We start from the raw sequence: 19320 nt of genomic DNA on the forward strand, positions 1-19320 counted from the left end.
GGGCTGGAATGAGCAGACAGTAAGAGCTGGGGGGCTTCATGGAGATGCAAAGGTTGATGAGGAAGAGAGAAGGAAGGAAGTTAAAAGGGCCTCTTCTGGGATGTGAGGAGCCTCCCCCTTCAAACATCTACCAAATGCATGGGATCTTCCTCCTCCAAGGTCCAGCCCCATGTGTTTCTGGGATCTGGTCAAACAGCTCACCAAAAGACAGCCAGCAGCTACTATGCAAAGGCCCTACATGGGCACAATGAAGAAGGGGAAATGTCAGAATCAGGATACTGTACTTAACTTGCTGCTGTCGTTTCTGCCTGAAAAGCATCTGGTTGAGCTAGCAAGCTTCTTGTCTAGGAATGCTGGACAGTTCCTTGGGTAGTAGCAAGTCATTCTTTTTCTCTGTGGTTTTTGAGTGCTTCACTTACAGCCAGCAGGGGCCGTGAAAGGAAGAACTTTCACTCGCACTCCTCTGGTCACCCTGCTGCCCTCCAAACTGTTTCCTTGAAGTTTCCAAGGCAGCTCTGGATGGTTCTGGGATGAGGCTCTTGCCTCATATGCTTTGTTGCAGTATGTTGGAGCGATCGCTCCAGATGTTCTTTGTGAGACATAAACCAGGGCTCTAATCAGGAGTTAGACCAGACTCTGCATATTTTTTTTATCACCCAGGCTGGAGTACAATGGCATAATCATGGCTCACTGCAGCCTCGAACTCCTCCTGGGTTCAAGCGATCCTCCTGCCTCATCCTCCAGAGCAGCTGGGACTATAGGTGCGTGCCACCACACCCAGTTGATTTCTTAATTTTTTTTTTTTTTTTTGAGACGGAGTTTCACTCTTGTTGCCCAGGCTGGAGTGCAGTGGTGCGATCTCAGCTCACTATAACCTCCTCCTCCTGGGTTCAAGCCTGCCTCAGCCTCCCTGGTAGCTGGGATTACAGGCACCTGTAATCCATCACGCCCAGCTAATTTTTTGTATTTTTAGTAGAGACAAGGTTTTACTATGTTGGCCAGGCTGGTCTCGAACTCCTGACCTCAAGCAATCCACCCGCCTCAACCTCCCAAGATTTCTTAATTTCTTAATTTTTTGTAGAGACAGTCTCCCTATGTTGCCCAGGCTGCTCTCGAGCTCCTGGCCTCAAGTGATGCTCCTGCCTCAGCCTCCTAAAGTGCTGGGATTATAGGTATGAGCCACCTTGCCTGGCCCAGACTCTGAACAGTTTTAGTGAGAGATAATTCACATACCATAAGTTTATCCATTTGAAATTTAAATTCACAGTTGTGTATCCATCACCACAATCAATTTTAGAACATTTTCATTATCCCAAAAAGAAACCCCATACTCCTTAGTTTTCACCCTTAAATTTCCCCCATCCTTCTCAGCAACCACTAGCCTACTTTCTGTCTCTACAGATTTGCCTGTTCTGGGCATTTCATAAAATGGAATCATACAATATGTGGTTCTTTATGACCAGCTTTGTTTACTCAACATTGTTTTCAAGTTTCTTCTGTGTTGTAGCATATATTCTTTTTTACTGCCAACCAATATTCCCCGGTAAGGATATGCTGCGTTTGTTTAAATTGTTTCCACTTTTTGACTATTATGGATTATAGTGCTGTGAACCTTGGTTACAGGTTTTTTGTGGATTTCTGTTTTCATTTCTCTTTTGTATATACTGAGGAGCGGAATTGCTGGCTCACATAGTCTGTGTTTAGCACTTTGAGGAATGTACACGTCTTCACATAGATGTATGTTTTTTGTCTAGACCATACCCTTTTTGTACAGGTTGAACATCCGTAATCCAAAAGCCAAAATGCTCCAAAATCTAAACTTTTTGAATGCCAGCATGATGCCATAAGTGGAAAATTCTACACGTAATCCCATATGACAGGTTATAATCAAAATTCAATCACTTTATTTCATGCACAAAATTATTTTAAAATGTCATGAAATTTTAGGCCATGTATATAATGTACACATGAAAAATAAATGTTTAGACTTGGGTCCCATCCCTGAGATATCTGATTATGTATATGCAAATATTCCAAAATCCAAAACAATTTAAAATCTGCCACGTTTCTGGTCCTAAGCATTTTGGATAAAGGATATTCAACCTGTATTATGTTTATATGCCTGTTCAGTGCTGGTCGTTGTAGCTTCTGCTTCCTCATCCCCTCATTTGAGCCAGGAGGGCAGAGCAGGGCAGACTGCTGCCTTGCTCAGACCTAATCGTTCAGTTCTTTCATTGTACAAGTATTCATTGAGCAGCAAACATAAGCTAGTCCCTCTAAGTGCTGGGATGTATCAGTGAATAAAGAATATATGCCTGCTTTCATGTGCTTCCATTTTTACTGGGGGAGACGGCAAATAAATGTAAAGTGATAAATAATAAAGGCTCAGTGGGGCATTGGTAGTTCAGCGGCAGAAATTTCATCTCCCACGCGGGAGACTCGGGTTCGACTTCCGGCCATGTAGTCTTTCGATGCAGGAAGGGCTACTGCGTTTCTACCCAACAAAGTTATTATGGCCAGGCGCAGTGGCTCACGCCTATAATTCCAGCACTTTGGGAGGCCGAGGCGGGCGGATCACCTGAGATCCAGAGTCTGAGACCAGCCTGACCAACATGGAGAAACCCCATCTCTACTAAAAATACAAAATTAGCCAGGCATGGTGGCGCATGACTGTAATCCCAGCTACTCGGGAGGCTGAGGTGGGAGAATTGCTTGAACCCGGGAGGCGGAGGTTGCGGTGAGCTGAGATCGCACCATTGCACTCCAGCCTGGGCAACAAGAGTAAAGTTCTGTCTCAAAAAAATAAATAAATAAAAAATAAAGGTTCATGTAAGTTTTGGGTGGCGATGAGGGCGTTGAAGCAGTTATGACCATGTTGCTACTGTGACTTTGAGATGCAGTCTTCTCGCAGTGTGCACAGGCAGCATGGAGGGAGGCGGGGTTCCGGCTCTCCCTCCTGAACCAGACGAGCTGTTGTGTTGCCAGTGGAGGTTCAGGGAGCCAGTGATGGGACAGCTCTGCTTCTGAGCTTTGCTACCCACAGGACCTGGGCACTGGACCTTATGATGTGCTCCTTTGGAGTGAAGACTGGCTGTCATCTCAGCCCCCTCTCCTTTCTTCTGCTGCCCTATGATTCTTCACATGCCTACCAGCCCCCTGGAGTCTGCCCCTGCACCCTCATCCCTTACATATTTTGCAGAGAGCGTTTAGAGGACTGGAAGTGTAGCATGTAATGGTATCTCTGTTTCCATCCTGCAGCCCACCTTGGGACACCTTGACTCCAAGCCCAGCAGTAAGTCCAACATGATTCGGGGCCGCAACTCAGCCACCTCTGCTGATGAGCAGCCCCACATTGGAAACTACCGGCTCCTCAAGACCATTGGCAAGGGTAACTTTGCCAAGGTGAAGTTGGCCCGACACATCCTGACTGGGAAAGAGGTGAGGACTGGGACTGGGGACATGGCAGCACCTCCCAGCCCTGCTGACACTCCAGCAGGTGGTGATGGGACTACTACTGCAGCCAACCTCTTGTTTATCCAGCAGAAATGAGATCTGAGATATAGGGGTGCAAAAAGCTGTGGGATGAAAAGGAGTAGGAAATATAAAGGAGGAAGTAGATTGGAATCCTGGGTTTCGCCTGGTCAGAGAAGTGATTTGGGGCCTTTTTGTCTCATCCTCAGGTAGCTGTGAAGATCATTGACAAGACTCAACTGAACTCCTCCAGCCTCCAGAAAGTAAGCACATGGCACCTCCTGTCCCTTTTTTTTTTTTTTTTTTTTTGAGTCAGAGTCTCACTCTTGTCGCCCAGGCTGGAGTGCAGTGGTGTAATCTCGGCTCACTGCAACCTCCGCCTTTTGGTTTCAAGTGATTCTCCCACCTCAGCCTCCCGAGTAGCTGGGGTTATAGGCGCCCGCCACCACACCTGGCTAAGTTTTGTATTTTTAGTAGAGATGGGGTTTCACCATGTTAGCCAGGCTGGTCTTGAACTCCTGACCTCAAGTGATCCGCTCGCCTCAGCCTCCCAAAGTGCTAGAATTATAGGCGTGAACTACTGCCCCCAGCCCTCCCGTCCCTTTCTAAATCTGTCTTCTGGGGTCAATGATCTACTGACCCCATTTAGACCTTCTCTTGAATTCCTAATTTAAATTTTCTGGCCGTTTCACTCACCACCCCCCAACCATTCCCTCCCATGGCTCTGCTACCTTCGGGGCTTTAGTTGGATCCTCTGTGGTGACTCCTCCTGAGTGGGCTTCCTGGCCATAGGCACTGGCTCTTGTGAAGTCTTTCTGTTCATTCCCAGCCACTTGGCCTACCTGTCTGACCTACTTCCTGCATCTTGTTATCTTCTGGCTTGTGGCCAGCCCTATGCAAAAACACATGTTTGTAGCCACTACTAGAAACACATGTAGCTACTTCAAGATCTGGAATGATCCAGGGGAATGGCTTCAGAAATACAAGAATAAGAGGAAGCAGGGAACCTGCCGCTGGGTTCTGTGCCAGCTACCTTTTAGAGAATGAGCTCCAGCTCAAATTTTCTGAACAAAACCTAGTTCTGTTCATCTTGTGGCAAATCAGATACTTTCTCCATAAGCATATTGTGGCAGTTGAGTTAGGAGAAGGCATGATTCGTGCTAACAGAGTCAGATACAGTGATACTGGGAACCTTAGGAGTAGGGGCTGAGGATTGTTGTTGAGGGCGATGCTCATGGAATTCGAGTGGATGAGTTGTTCCCCCGACATGCAAATAGCCAGAACCAAGGTGTTTCCTACTTATTGTTACCCCTGGGATCCCTTCAAGGGTTCTTCAGTTCAGTGGAAACATTGTTGTCATCACCAGGGTGTCCCTGCTTGGCGCTTTCCAGGAGGAAGGGAAAAAGGGCTGCTCATGACATCCTGGCTCCAACCCCACAGAAGAAGAAGTCAGCGTGGGGTGGGCCATTTGGCCTTGGGAGCAGTCTAGCCTGCCATCGTAATACTCGCCAGTCCACCAAGCCATCTTATTCCCGACCTTGTTTTTCTCCCTAATTCTTCTTGGTTTTTCTCCCTAATTCTTCCTGACTCTCTGAAAGGCACCAACACCAGACAAATAGAGCCATTTTCAAAACCTTTTGAGACTCTTTGTTACTAAAGCCAGTCTGATTCTGGCCAAAAATGTGATCTCAGCAATGATCCCTGAAAAATGAACATTGAAGAAGCTAGCCCCCTCAGGGGTCTAGATGAGCCCAGAAAACCCCAAGTTCTCCCAGAAGAATGTCACTTCCATGCCAGGTGAGGAGCCTCAGGGGAAGAAGCCCTGGCAGCTGCCTCTGGCCCCATTTCAGTGCTGCCCCCCATTACTGCCCCAGAGGGTGGTATCCAGGCTTTTTGCCTCTTCATCCAAAATATCTGTTGGACCAGGGAAAAAAGTAAGAAAAACCTAGGCCCTAATAAAGGGTAAGGTCAGCACTGAGTTCCTGAGGATTGGAAAGCCTTTTTCTTCTTTTCCTTTCTAGCTCAGGAAGGCTCTGGGGCATCATTAAAGGGGAAACAAATGTATTCACTTAATTCCATAAACCATATCTTGAATTAGGGCTTCCCCTACCCCCAACAAAAACAACAACAAAAACTAGTTCTGTTCTTTGTGCAAGTGATGAGGCCTGAAATTACAAAAAGCCCCACCTCCAGTTCTCTGGCCCCCGCAGAGGGGAAGGAGTTCATTTCTGTCATCTTTCTTTATGGAAATACATGGTTTGGAACCCCTGGTTTTGTTTCACAAAGAGAGCGTGAGTGTGTGGAGGTGGATTTGATTAAAATTGGCATCAGCTATATATAGGAGTGGCTTCTTCTGTCACCACCCTGGAGGCCCAGGAAGGAAAGGCCTATCCCCTAGAACAGAGCCCTCTGACTACTGTAAATCAGAAAATGATGAGGTCCCCCTCTGGTGCTCTACCACCCCTTTACACAGACCAAGCTGGGGTGTGTACTGTCACTGAACCAAGGCAGCAGCTCGGGTTCTGAATATTCACGCACATGGGCTCACACTCCCTCCAGTAGAGGCACCCAGCCAAAACCCGCCTGCTGTTTTGGGGCTGGATTTGGTAGACGCAGCAGAGGGCATGGCTGGCTCATCCTGATGCCATCCCGGGTAGCACGTCCCCACAGCCAGCCCTCCTCCAGCTTCCCCAACTTCCCAGCCATGGGGAAGGCCGTGCATGAGCTGTCCACCCTATTTTCTTTTCTCTGCCCGGTTTTGGTTTTTTGGAAAAAATAATCCTGGCAGGGACTGTGTTTGGAGAGACCTGAGGGGAGCAAGTTGGGCAAGCATGACCCCTGGTATTTTATCTTCCAGCTATTCCGTGAAGTAAGAATAATGAAGGTTTTGAATCATCCCAACATAGGTGAGCACAAGTTGTCATTTCTTTCTTCTTCCCCAACAGCAAGGCACTGCTTTCCAGCATGTCATCTTCTCCCGGAGGCGCACTGCCTTCTGGAGGCTGCAGTCTTCAAGGGTGCCCCTGGGGAAGCTCAGCTCAAAATCCATCCCCCTTCTGGCACACTGGGCTGTCCTTAGCAGTTTGGCTGGCATGAGAGGAACTTGTTCTTGGGAGTGGAGGATCATTAAAGGAGGGGAGACTTTCGTTCCTAGGATGCTCCTGGACATGTTGAAGAGCAGTATGTGGCCCCTCTTGCTTCTTGACTTAAGGCTTGGCCTTTTCTCTTGTAGTTAAATTATTTGAAGTGATTGAGACTGAGAAAACGCTCTACCTTGTCATGGAGTACGCTAGTGGCGGTAGGTCTGGAACTGCCTCTTCTTGTTGTGCCCCCACTTCTTCCACCTCCAGCCAGCTCTGACTGAGATCCCTGCCTGGTCTCTTACAGGAGAGGTATTTGATTACCTAGTGGCTCATGGCAGGATGAAAGAAAAAGAGGCTCGAGCCAAATTCCGCCAGGTAGGTGTGACTCCCTCCGTAGGAGCTAGGCCTGACCTCTGCCTTTTGGGGTTTGACATGTAAGGATAAGCTGCCTGTCTGTAAGTGGCCCTTGGAGAGTACTTTGGGCTCTGCTTATCCGTGTGGCAGGTTAGCACAGGCTCACAGGGTCACTGCTCTGTCAGCCCCCGTGGCCCACCCTCAGGCACCCCTGGGTTAACCCTTCTTCCTTCCTTTCAGATAGTGTCTGCTGTGCAGTACTGTCACCAGAAGTTTATTGTCCATAGAGACTTAAAGGTAAGGCATGCACTTCTCCTTGTGCCTTTGAGTGGGGGCCAGGTTGTTGCCTCTTGGTTCTCCATGATAAAACCATCAATAACCAGCAGGCCCTGAGTGTTCCAGGAAACTCCAGCCTTTCTTTTTTTCTTTCTTTTTTTTTTTTTTTTTTTTTTTTTTTTTTTGAGATGACCAGAAAGCCCCTAGGGCTGCCTCTGATAGAGGCCTTGTGGCTGGACCTCGGGTTCCATTCCAGCCCTTGAGCAGGGGGCCTCTGCCATTTCACCTCTTGGCACATCACTTTTCAGTGCTGCCAAGCGAGGCAGGCACACTCCAGGCTTTCTCGGTCTTTCAGGCAACCTGGTAGCTGACCCAGGGAAGAGTGCTGAAAGTTCCACAGCTGTATTCCAGCTGCTTTGCAGGCAGGCACGCACATACCATCTCCATTACCAAGATACTCAAGTTTGAGGACACCTGTGGGTCTCTTGGCTGCTGAGTCCTCACAGACATGATTTGATTAACCTGGGCCTGATGCTGAAGCTTTGCACAGCTCATAGGGTCTCTGGGCCTTCAGATCCCATCTCTCCCATGGCTGCTCGTGTGAGGAGTGGCCTACACTGCCTTCCTCCTGCCCAGCCTATTCATGCTGATTGAAGCCCTGCCCTGAAATTGGTGGAGAAAGTTCTGAGACTGAAGATGACTTTCCATTTGTTCTCCCATTCCTCTCAGCTCCTTCCTGCCCAGGGCCTTAGTCTGGTTCACTTGGTTCCCTGATGTTTTCCATCTTACCTCCCAGGCAGAAAACCTGCTCTTGGATGCTGATATGAACATCAAGATTGCAGACTTTGGCTTCAGCAATGAATTCACCTTTGGGAACAAGCTGGACACCTTCTGTGGCAGTCCCCCTTATGCTGCCCCAGAACTCTTCCAGGGCAAAAAATATGATGGACCCGAGGTGGATGTGTGGAGCCTAGGAGTTATCCTCTATACACTGGTCAGCGGATCCCTGCCTTTTGATGGACAGAACCTCAAGGTGGAGTGAAGTGCAAGCTTTTTATTGCTTCTCATTTCCTCTCGGCCTCTGGTCTTAGCCCTGACCTCCCGCCTTTGCCACCTGTCTACATTTGTCCCGAGCCAAAGCTTCAGAGAAGGGCTTGCTGAGGTAGCAGCAGTCAAAGGCCTTCTGCACCTGGGAATGAATAACCTCAGTTCCTTTCTCGAAAGATGGGATAAACTGTGTGTGTGTTCATCCCCCAAGGCACTCCGGATTGCAGGCCTCGGACTGGTCAAGTTAGAGGGTACGAGGGTATTTGACTTCACTTGCCTCTCTGGTGAGGTGTCTTTTCCCCAGGCTGTCTGCCTTCTTCCATATTTCATTTATGTCTGCTTGGCCAGGCTTAAGCTCTCAGGATCTTGGATATTAGGTTTCTTCCTTTGGCCTTGGGGTGATTTCAATTTTCTAACCCTGGATCCTCCTACAGGAGCTGCGGGAACGGGTACTGAGGGGAAAATACCGTATTCCGTTCTACATGTCCACGGACTGTGAAAACCTGCTTAAGAAATTTCTCATTCTTAATCCCAGCAAGAGAGGCACTTTAGAGGTGAGCAGTGGAGCCCAACTGGCGGAAGGGCCTGGGGTCCCCACAGAAACTTTCCAGCTGAGTTTCTTCCCCCTGCCTTTGTCTTTCTCTGTGCTCCCCAGCAAATCATGAAAGATCGATGGATGAATGTGGGTCACGAAGATGATGAACTAAAGCCTTACGTGGAGCCACTCCCTGACTACAAGGACCCCCGGCGGACAGGTGAGGCTGTGCCAGGCTGTGAGGTTAAGCTTGCCTAGGAGTTGAGGCCAGTCTTAACTGTATGTCCCCCTGTGCAGAGCTGATGGTGTCCATGGGTTATACACGGGAAGAGATCCAGGACTCGCTGGTGGGCCAGAGATACAACGAGGTGATGGCCACTTATCTGCTCCTGGGCTACAAGAGCTCCGAGGTGTGTGCTCCCTGCTCCATTCTCTGACCTGGCCAGCCTCACTGTCAGTAACACCCATGCTTCTAACACCTGTTGAGGGCAGAAGCTCATCTCTGAGTAGGTGTGCTCTCTGCTCACCAATTTTAAGCCTCAGCTTTGGTGTCTAAGGTCCTCTGGCCCATTCACTGATCTCCATGAGTGAATTAATAGAAAGCTGGTTAGGGTCGGTGTGGGACTGGGTCAGAGTTTCAATACGGGTGAGTTGATCTAGAGTAGTCTGCATTGATTAGATATGTCTAGGTCATCGGCTAGCACTTCTACGTTGATCTAGATATCTTTGTGTCTCTTTCTGTATCTGGAAGTGTACATTTCTGGGTGGGTGGGTGTGTGTGTCTGATGGGAAGCTTGAGTCTGTTGCCTTTTTTTTTTTTTTTTTTTTTTTTGTTTTTTGAGATGGAGTTTTGCTCTTGTTGCCCAGGCTGGAGTGCAATGGCAGGATCTTGGCTCACTGCAACCTCCGCCTCCCGGGTTCAAGCGATTCTCCTGCCTCAGCCTCCCAAGTAGCTGGGATTACAGGCATGCGCCACCATACCCGGCTATTGAGTCTGTTGCTTCTGTCTAGTGCTTTACGTTTGGATGTGTGTATCTGTGTGTGTGTGTATGTGTCCGTCTTCCCGTCTATGGATCTGGAGACTTTGTGATTGTTCTTCTGCCCATTTGGGTTTTGTTCATCATCTGAGTGTCCCCACATGAACTCCCAGCCTCCCTGCCCTGCTCTCCCTCTGGTGGTGGGATCCTTAAGAGGCACCTGGTGACACTTGGTATAGGCCCATATTGCTCTGTGTTGAGGGGAGTGGTCTTGAGTCTGGACATGTGTTCTTGCGGATGTTTGTGTCTCTGGGTGTGTGGGCTTATGTATTCCTCTCTGAGGCTGTGTTTGTCAGTGTCTGTGTCAGAGCATGTATGTCTCCAGGGTCTCCTCCTGGGGGATGTATTGGTCTTACAAGTGGATGTCTGGTATGATCCTGGGGTGTTTGAGTGTTGGAAGAGGGCGGTATGTGTAAATGTGTCCATCCGTAGGGATCTGCACGTGACTTCTGCCCTCCCTTGAAGCTGTTTTCTGTTTCTTTCAGCTGGAAGGCGACACCATCACCCTGAAACCCCGGCCTTCAGCTGATCTGACCAATAGCAGCGCCCCATCCCCATCCCACAAGGTACAGCGCAGCGTGTCGGCCAATCCCAAGCAGCGGCGCTTCAGCGACCAGGGTAAATGCTTTTGGGAGTTGTAGGTGGGGACTCACCCCTCTCCAGAGAGGTCACAGGTTCTGTGGGGACTTGGGTAACACAGCTAAGTTTCAGTCCTGGTTCAGCCACTTAACAGTAGTGTGGCTATGGGCAAGCCACTTCCCTTCTCTCACCTCTGTGGAATGGGGGCTTGCTGGGTTGTTGGCCAGCCCTGTAGGAGATGAGCGTGCATGGGGCTGGCGCTCAGTGGACCCCTTGGCCTTACCCATTCCCACCCTCCCTCTGGCCCAGCAGCTGGTCCTGCCATTCCCACCTCTAATTCTTACTCTAAGAAGACTCAGAGTAACAACGCAGAAAATAAGCGGCCTGAGGAGGACCGGGAGTCAGGGCGGAAAGCCAGCAGCACAGCCAAGGTGCCTGCCAGCCCCCTGCCCGGTCTGGAGAGGAAGAAGACCACCCCAACCCCCTCCACGGTGAGCCATACCCCCCGCCCTCTCCTTCCTTCCTGCAGTGGGGCCTGCCCTCTCCAGGCAGCTCTTCTCTTAATTCAGACTCTTCCCTTTGGCTGCTACTTCTGCTTATAGTAGGAAGCCTCACTCCCAGGAGTAAATGCAGAATCCTTTCCTTAACCTACCACTGTCTGCTTCAGGTGGAAGGGACAGGAAGCCTGTTCCATGAACCTGGGGGGAGAACCTGGCTGTAGACCACTTGGCTTTCTGATAGAATGCTTGCTCTTTATTCCCCACAGAACAGCGTCCTCTCCACCAGCACAAATCGAAGCAGGAATTCCCCACTTTTGGAGCGGGCCAGCCTCGGCCAGGCCTCCATCCAGAATGGCAAAGACAGGTGAGAGACCCGGGCCCTGCCTGCCTCACTCCCTAGGAGCCATGTCTCACAGGGTGATGTCTGTCAGCAGCACCATCTCCTGTCCCTGCCAGCGCATTGCTCCCTGCTCCCTGGAGTTCCATCCTGGCTGTGTCCAGTCCAGCTTTCCCCTCCCCTATTCCACGCCATTGCCTCCTCCCCATCTTCCTCTGACTGCTTCTTGCAGTTTGCCAAGGGTGGGGCTGACCATGGCCATCTCAGCTACATGCTCGCTTCTTGACCACGGCCAGGGCATGGCAGCTGCCCTCCTCTAGACATGAACAGCTAAGGCCTTGTGTTGGGGGTCCCAGCTCAGCGCAGAACCAAGAGATGCCCACCTTGAGGGGTGTACACATGGAGGGCGACTCCAGCCATCCCCATGAGACCAGAGCTCCCCAGCCTTCACTGGCCGCATTTCTTGGTGTTGCATTCCTGGCTCTATCTCTTCTGAGTTTATGAAAGTTTCCCCTCAGCAATACCCCACTCTTTCTGTAGAAGCAACTCTCCTGTTCTTAGAATTCTTAGGAGGCCAGTGCAGCCTGGAGGCAGCGGCCCCTTGTCTGCTCTCCTTCATTTCTGGTTTCCTCTTCCCAGGCACTGACCCACCTCGCTGCTTCCCGACCTCACTCACCTCCACTTCCCAGCCCCGCATTCCTCAGTTCTGACTTGCATCCCGCTGCTGCCCAGGCCTGACCTCTACCCTGCCGGAGCTCCCCAGCTCTGGCCCTTCCCCTGCCCTTGCTTCCTAATCCAGGCCTCCCGCCCTCACTCACCCCTAACACGGGCCTCTCCGCTGCTTTTGTCTCCTAGCCTAACCATGCCAGGGTCCCGGGCCTCCACGGCTTCTGCTTCTGCCGCAGTCTCTGCGGCCCGGCCCCGCCAGCACCAGAAATCCATGTCGGCCTCCGTGCACCCCAACAAGGCCTCTGGGCTGCCCCCCACGGAGAGTAACTGTGAGGTGCCGCGGCCCAGGCAAGTGTGCTGGGGCAGCTGGTGCACCTGCTGCCCTCAGCCCACCCTATCCCCTTGCCCCAGCAATTTCTTCTTCCCACTTGGGGGTCCTGCTCTGTTCTTGTCATCTTAGCCACAAGAAATGGGTCTGTCCCCTGCGGCCAGGAAGTGGAGGGAACAAAAAGCATTAATGCCCCTCTTTTCCAGTTCTCCCTCTCAGAACAGGTATGCAGGAAGCTGTCCTGAGGCTCCAAAGGGAAACCTTTTTGTTCTGAACCTTCCCGGGTTTCCTTAGGGACCCTGGGGATAGTCCGCATCACAGGGACTCAATCCTCAAGGGTTGGTCCCCATTGCCCCCTTGAGGGTCCAGTCTGCCCGGCTCCCAGGGAGCCCGCTCTCTCCAGCCTAAGCCACACTCCACACACGGGTCCTTCCTTGCCTCCCTCCCTCCCTTCCCAAACCATCTCCTTCCACTTCCACGAGACTTCCTTCTCACCACTGTCCTCAGTAGTCACACCCTTCCTTCTGTGTCCTCGTGATGGCTGCCTCTGCCCTAGCATCCCCCTTCCTGTCCCCACCACAGGGTGTCCAGGTGCCCAGTGATGATGGCTGTCCTGTACCCTAATTCGTCCCCCTCAACCCCACTTCTCTTCCCACAGCACAGCCCCCCAGCGTGTCCCTGTCGCCTCCCCATCCGCCCACAACATCAGCAGCAGTGGTGGAGCCCCAGACCGAACTAATTTCCCGCGGGGTGTGTCCAGCCGAAGCACCTTCCATGCTGGGCAGCTCCGACAGGTGCGGGACCAGCAGAATTTGCCCTACGGTGTGACCCCAGCCTCTCCCTCTGGCCACAGCCAGGGCCGGCGGGGGGCCTCTGGGAGCATCTTTAGCAAGTTCACCTCCAAGTTTGTACGCAGGTAAGCAAGGAGCTTTGGGTGGCAGAGAGGCTCAGGCCAGGCCTTCCTACTTGACTCGGGGTGGGTTGGGGGTTGGGGGTTGGGGTTTGGGACACTGTACCGGTATTGGGTCCTGGGGTTAGAAGAGGCTTCAGGAAGCACAAGAAATTAAGTCTTTGTCAACACCTTATGTGCCCAGGCCCACCCCTCTTAGGCCTCTCCCCAACTCCTCACAGGCACCCCTCATTCCCTGGCCCCAAGCAGATGGCCGATGCCGCCTCCTCTCTAGGAGAGTGTGAACTCAGATGCTAAAATAAAAGCCCCCCCTTCTCTCCTGGGTTCCCATGGAAACTTATATTTGGTGACGCAGCTGCAAAGTCATGAGGCATGAGCCAGGCTGGGGCCAGCAAGGAAAATTTTGTCCTGGTCTCTTGCCCCTTTGACTGCCTCTCCCGCTAGTTGGTTCTGTTTCTGGCTGCAGCTGCAGCCATGCCCTTCTGCCTGGGGGTTCTTAGGGTGAAACCTATAAATGAAATCACTGGCGAGGGCCTACAGTGGCCTCCTCCCTAACCTAACTCCGATGTGCCAAAGCTTTCCTGTGTTGGACCCAGGGTGGGGGTCTCTTCACGGGGTTTCTTACACCTGAGCCCCCAGCCACCACAGAGGGGCAGCTTGAAGTACATCCAGCCAACTGGCTGGCCTCCTGGGATGCTCCGCATCCCCATCCTGCCATTCGTCTCCCTGCCTTGGAGTAGCAGCTCAGGAAGCAGCAGGGGCTTTGAGAGAACAGGCTCGCCTGCCCTTCCTCTACGTTTCACTCCACTCTGCTGGAGGAGCCAAAGCCACTGCCCCATCCGAGCCCCAGAATGCAAGTGTGAGGCCTGCAGAGAGTGTGGGCAGATCTGAAAGTCTGGGACTCTAGTCTCGCTGAGCGGCTCTTCCGAAAATGGGATGACCCTTGAACCTGTAAAGCCACCCTCCCCACCTGCTTATCCACATACCGTCTTGTTGGTTTTTTTTTTATTTCTTTTTTTATTTTGTCTTTTTTTTTGTTTGTTTTTTTAGAAATCTGTCTTTCAGGTTTGCCAGAAGGTAGGCGTTGAGCCCGCTGTGTGTGTGTGTGTGTGTGTGTGTCTGTGTCCTGTGTCCTGCCTCCATCACTAACTCCCCTTTTCTGGCTCTTACTCTCCTCCATCTGCTTAACCAAGTCTGTGTGGCCCTCCTCTCTCTGCCATCTTAAAGGGATGAAGACTGCCTCTGATTGGGCATCAGCACAAGGCCTGCCCTCCGTGCCCCCAGTACAAACAGGCAGGGCTAAGAGGCCACATTGGCCCACTCAGGGCAAATGGCTTTAAAAATGAGGGCCTTCCTTGGGCCCACAGTTATGCCTGTCCTCAAGTAAGGGGAGACTGTCTCAGGGAAGCCTCCCTTTAAGATTGTCTCTCACCCACCTCACCCCACCCCCACTCCCCCTCACCCCAGGTTTTGGTCACAAGTGTTGGGATCCTTTCCTGCCCTTTCCCTTGTCATGTGCATGCGCTATGAGGAAGCTCCAGGGTTACAAGTGCATCTGGGATGGTATCTTGTTTGTTGGCTCCTGGGCTTCCTGAACTTCAGAGCTGTGTGACCTCTTCCTCGTGGCCTATGGGATCGCAGGACTTTGGAGACACTACAGGGACCCTGGGGCCCCAAGGTTTCAGTCTGGCTCCCCCAGACCTTTGGAGCTTTTGTCTCACAAATGGAGCACAGCACCCCCTCCTGGCAGCTCCTGCAGAACTAGCCCCACCCACCCGCACCCTTGCTCCAGCACCCCTGCCCCAGCACCCCTGCCACCAGCAGCATCTGGATAAATCAAGCCTCTTCTCCTCTAGGCTGTTTTCTCCAGATATGGCCTGTCTCTTCCAAAGTGCGGGGAACTGGGACATTCTAGGGCAAGGGCCATTCTACCCCAAGCCTTAGCAAAACAACAGGAGATCGCTGCACCCTTACTCAGGGGTCTCCCTTCACAGGCCCCTTCCTGGCTCTTTCACCTCTGGCCTTATGCTCATCCTCTCTGCAGGCCTCGGGGGCCAAATACCAAGCTGAAGACCAAGGGCCAGGTTAAGAGTGCTTGTTCCCCAAGGCTGTCTGCTCAGGCCCTGCAATGGGACTGGGGTGCCTGGCAGGCACATTGGTGCCACAGCTGATGGGGGAACATCCAGACAGGGTCTTCAGGCTTTCCCCATCCCCTCCTCCTCCCACCCAGCTCTTGACTGCATGGCTGGCTGCTGCCTCAAGGGGCCCCAGCAGGGGGCTGCCCCACAGGGGGTCTGGAGAGAGCAGGGAGGGTGCCTTCCTCGCACAGCCGGGCTCCCTGCTCGCAGTGCGCTTGTATGCACCCCTGTGTTGGTTGTGTCTTCCTGTTTATTTCTATGTGCTGCTGCTCTTCCTCCTTCCTCTCACATCCTTCCTCCTCTGCAATCCCCAATTTCCTAGCTCCAGACACCCATCTTCCAGCCAGGAGCTGGAGAAGCCGCTCAGCGGGGCCAGACCTCTTCCCCACCTACCCACCCAAGGTGTCTGCCCTGCCCTGCCCCGCCCCACCCCGCCCTCGTCCTCCCTGTGTATGAGCAGATGGCCTGGCAGGCCAGCAGGTAGGGGAGTTGGGAAAGGTCGGAGGAGGCGGCCTTTTCCACTTAGCAGCAGGCACCCATCCCCAGGTGACTACCATGCAGACCCAGGCCTTGGCACTTTGAGTCTCCTGACAGAGGCCCTTGCGTAGCCACGGCCCCTCCTCCTACAGAGATCCAAAGCATTGCAGCCCCTTTCCTCCAAAAGGACTGCAGTCCTGAGACCCTAGCGTGTGGCTCCAAAAACGCACTCAACACCCGCAACCCCCAGAACAGCGCGTGAGCCCTGGCTGTGGGGGAGCAGCCTCGTGCCGGGCCGTGTGCTCAGTGTGCTCAGTGAAGTGCGTGCACAGCCACTCCCCCTCCTCCCCCAGAGCAGAGGCTCCTTCTCCCCGGCACAGATCTGGGAGTGTGGGGAGGGACAGGCCCCATGTGCTGGGCTCCTTGCTGGAAAGGAATGGTTGAGCCGCCAGTGTGAGGTGCTGCAGAGCCCTGTTGGCTTGCCAGGTGATGGGCAGAGGGCCCTGGGCTTGGGTCCTGCCCACCCACTGGTGGCACCTCCCCAGACCCACTCGCATCTGGGTCTGTGGCGGCGGAAGGAGCGAGAGATCCCAGCACTAAACTCTCCCTCGCTCTGTTTTTTGAGGAACCTGAATGAACCTGAAAGCAAAGACCGAGTGGAGACGCTCAGGTGAGAGGGCTGGAGCCAGCACTGGCCCTGCCCGGGCCACCGGGCTTGCCACAGCCTCCTGCTCCTCTCTTCCTTCTGCCACTTGGCTCTTCCTCCCGTGGTTCTGCCCTGTCCCTACCCTCTGGGGCGTCCCTTTCCTCAGAGAGTTTCCCCTTCCCAAACCCAATTGCAGGAGTTACGGGCCCTTCTCCTCAGGTCTGGTATATTCTGGAAGTCGGAGTTCTGGGTCGGGTGGTCGGGGCTACAGATTCCTACCCCTGGACTATCCCACCTCCCTGTGCTCCGAGGCTTATTTCTGGAGAGTCTGTGCCCATACTATTGAGGGCACTGGCGTCTTCCCTGACCCCACCCCACCTACCCCAAGGCTGGCTTCTCCCCTTCGCTGTCCTGAGAGATGGGGGTTGGAGGACTGCCACCCTCCGCCCCCGCAGGCCAGGGCCCACTCCTGGCTGCTCCTGCTCCCTCCCACTCTCCTCTCTGGGCTCAGGGGCTGTCTGCCAGGGTGGCTCTCCTGGGGTGGGGTGCCTCAGCACCCTCGTGACGCCCGCCTCTGCCGTCTCCACAGACCTCACGTGGTGGGCAGTGGCGGCAACGACAAAGAAAAAGAAGAATTTCGGGAGGCCAAGCCCCGCTCCCTCCGCTTCACGTGGAGTATGAAGACCACGAGCTCCATGGAGCCCAACGAGATGATGCGGGAGATCCGCAAGGTGCTGGACGCGAACAGCTGCCAGAGCGAGCTGCATGAGAAGTACATGCTGCTGTGCATGCACGGCACGCCGGGCCACGAGGACTTCGTGCAGTGGGAGATGGAGGTGTGCAAACTGCCGCGGCTCTCTCTCAATGGGGTTCGATTTAAGCGGATATCGGGCACCTCCATGGCCTTCAAAAACATTGCCTCCAAAATAGCCAACGAGCTGAAGCTTTAACAGGCTGCCAGGAGCGGGGGTGGCAGGGGCGGGCCAGCTGGACGGGCTGCCAGCCGCCGCGCCGCCCCACCTGGGTGAGACTGCAGCGATGGATTGGTGTGTCTCCCCTGCTGGCACTTCTCCCCTCCCTGGCCCTTCTCAGTTTTCTCTTACATGTTTGTGGGGGGTGGGAGATTGTTCTCCCGCCCCCCACATTCACCCCTGCCCAGAGATTCCCCCTTCCCCTCTCCCCTACTGGAGGCAAAGGAAGGGGAGGGTGGATGGGGGGGCAGGGCTCCCCCTCGGTACTGCGGTTGCACAGAGTATTTCGCCTAAACCAAGAAATTTTTTATTACCAAAAAGAAAAAAGAAAAAAAAAAATCCCAGCGGCCACCTTTCCTCCCTGCCCCATTGGGACAGTCGAGACTGGATCTGTGGGGTTTCCCGGGAGGGTGGCTCAGGGCTGGAACACTCTCAGGCAAGAGTGGTGGAGCTCCCGTCAGGCCCTCCGCCAGGCCCACTGTGGGCTTCTCCCCTCTCCTCCCTCCTTCCCCTCCAAGCAAACCACCAGAGGTGGCCTTCCCCTGACCTCAGGCCCCTGGGCTGGAGGCCTGGGTGGTGGGGCAGGGGGCGGGGGTGCTGCGCAGCCCTGCAGTGGGTGGGGCTGGGGGCTGCTCCGGGGCTGCCGAGGCTAGAGGGCCGGCACAAGGCTCCGCCTCCCTCCACACTGTACCCTCTGCCCCTCCTTCCCAGAGCTGGGCATTTCCTTCCACAAGCTGCTGTGGGGACACGTGTTCCCTCCTCAAAAGTCTGTGCCATCTTCTCCCACCCCTCCCGGGTAGAAGGAGGGGCTGACCCCAGGGCTGGGAGAGGGGAGGGGACTGCAGGGCAGACTGGCTCCTCGGTCCCCAGGGGGCCTCTTGGGCTGTTGGTCTCCAGAGCAGGGCCACTGGGCACTCTGTGATGGGGGAGCCTTTGTCTGAAAGCACAGCCCCCTCGCCCTTCCTCTCCCCATGGCTTCCCCTTCATTGGCATTAATCTGGGCACCAGCTCTCTCCATAGCAGTGACTTCCCTCGCCACTCTCATCTCTCAGCCTTGCCTTTTCTTCCTGACACTGTCGCCCCCTCCTCTCAGGAGACACTGCCCAGGGCCACCTGGCAGAAGGCTGGGTTAGGCAGCAGGGCTGGGAGCATCTGCCCTCCACAGGGTGGGGGACAGATAGGCGAAGCGACTCCCAGCTTGCTACCCTCAGTGGCCAGTGTGGGCGTGGGCGGTTTGGGGCGCTTGGCTGGTGGTGGCCACTGCATCCCTTAATTTATTTCTCTGCTGTTTCTGTTCTTGAGAAATTGGGGGAGGGAGTCCTACACAGAGGCTGCCCCTACCCTCACCTGAGTTGTACATTTTTTTGTGATGGGTTTTATTTTTTATTTTATTATTTTATTTTTTTTTTTTTTGATTTATGATGACTCCACCCCTCCTCATCACCCCCACTCCCAGGCCAGGCTCAGCGATTAAGCCGAGCCCTTGCGTCCTAGGAAGGGGCCTCGCCAACCTCAGCCCTCCTGCCCCACACTCCTACTGCGGCTCAGACCAAGGGCTCCCCCTCCCTCCCTTCCCCCCTCCTGCCCTATGGAACAGCCCGGGTGCTCTGAGGGGGCCGGGAGGGCATGGCTTGGCTCCCAAAGGGGGTAGGGGCCCGGGGCACCCAGGCAAGGTGGCCCCTCCCCGTCTAGCCCCCTCCTCCCCAACCCTGCACTTAGTTTCTCCTCTGGATCAAACACGTAATAAAGAGAATGTTTGGAATCTGAGCTGCCTCCTCCTGTTTCTTCTCCCAGCCAGGCAGGGACCCAGTCCCCTGTGGGTAAGATGTGGCCCAGCCCGCCTGCCTTGCAGGAGAGACTTGATTCCTGTCTGGGGCCAGTGCTGGGTGGGCCCAGCTCCCCACTTACCCACAGGGCAGAGACAGGAAGCAAAGCCCAGGGCCCTTGCACCAAAAGGGAAAG

The 19320-nt window shown here is 53.7% G+C and overlaps 1 protein-coding gene across 12 annotated transcripts in view; it reads left to right on the plus strand.

Moving 5' to 3' along the window:
- Positions 1–19125, plus strand: part of MARK2 (microtubule affinity regulating kinase 2) — a 73346-nt gene extending 54221 nt beyond the window's left edge. Inside the window, exons 2-19 of one of the 12 annotated variants that reach the window (XM_030811011.1) lie at positions 3259–3438; positions 3681–3734; positions 6329–6377; positions 6704–6769; positions 6859–6929; positions 7149–7205; positions 7981–8217; positions 8666–8785; positions 8887–8986; positions 9064–9176; positions 10289–10421; positions 10692–10873; positions 11149–11246; positions 12075–12236; positions 12875–13132; positions 14177–14203; positions 16367–16411; positions 16977–19125. In XM_030811011.1, coding sequence (XP_030666871.1) covers positions 3259–3438; positions 3681–3734; positions 6329–6377; positions 6704–6769; positions 6859–6929; positions 7149–7205; positions 7981–8217; positions 8666–8785; positions 8887–8986; positions 9064–9176; positions 10289–10421; positions 10692–10873; positions 11149–11246; positions 12075–12236; positions 12875–13132; positions 14177–14203; positions 16367–16411; positions 16977–17337 — 2313 coding nt within the window. In that variant the 3' untranslated portion in view covers positions 17338–19125. Of the gene's footprint in view, positions 1–3258; positions 3439–3680; positions 3735–6328; positions 6378–6703; positions 6770–6858; positions 6930–7148; positions 7206–7980; positions 8218–8665; positions 8786–8886; positions 8987–9063; positions 9177–10288; positions 10422–10691; positions 10874–11148; positions 11247–12074; positions 12237–12874; positions 13133–14176; positions 14204–16366; positions 16412–16976 lie in introns of those variants that run through there. The other 11 variants (XM_030811010.1, XM_030811014.1, XM_030811012.1 and 8 more) reach the window with 11 other exon arrangements.
- Positions 19126–19320: the final 195 nt, after the last annotated feature.

The sequence above is a fragment of the Nomascus leucogenys genome, chromosome 4, assembly GCF_006542625.1.
Source record: "Nomascus leucogenys isolate Asia chromosome 4, Asia_NLE_v1, whole genome shotgun sequence".
Lineage (NCBI taxonomy): Eukaryota > Metazoa > Chordata > Mammalia > Primates > Hylobatidae > Nomascus > Nomascus leucogenys.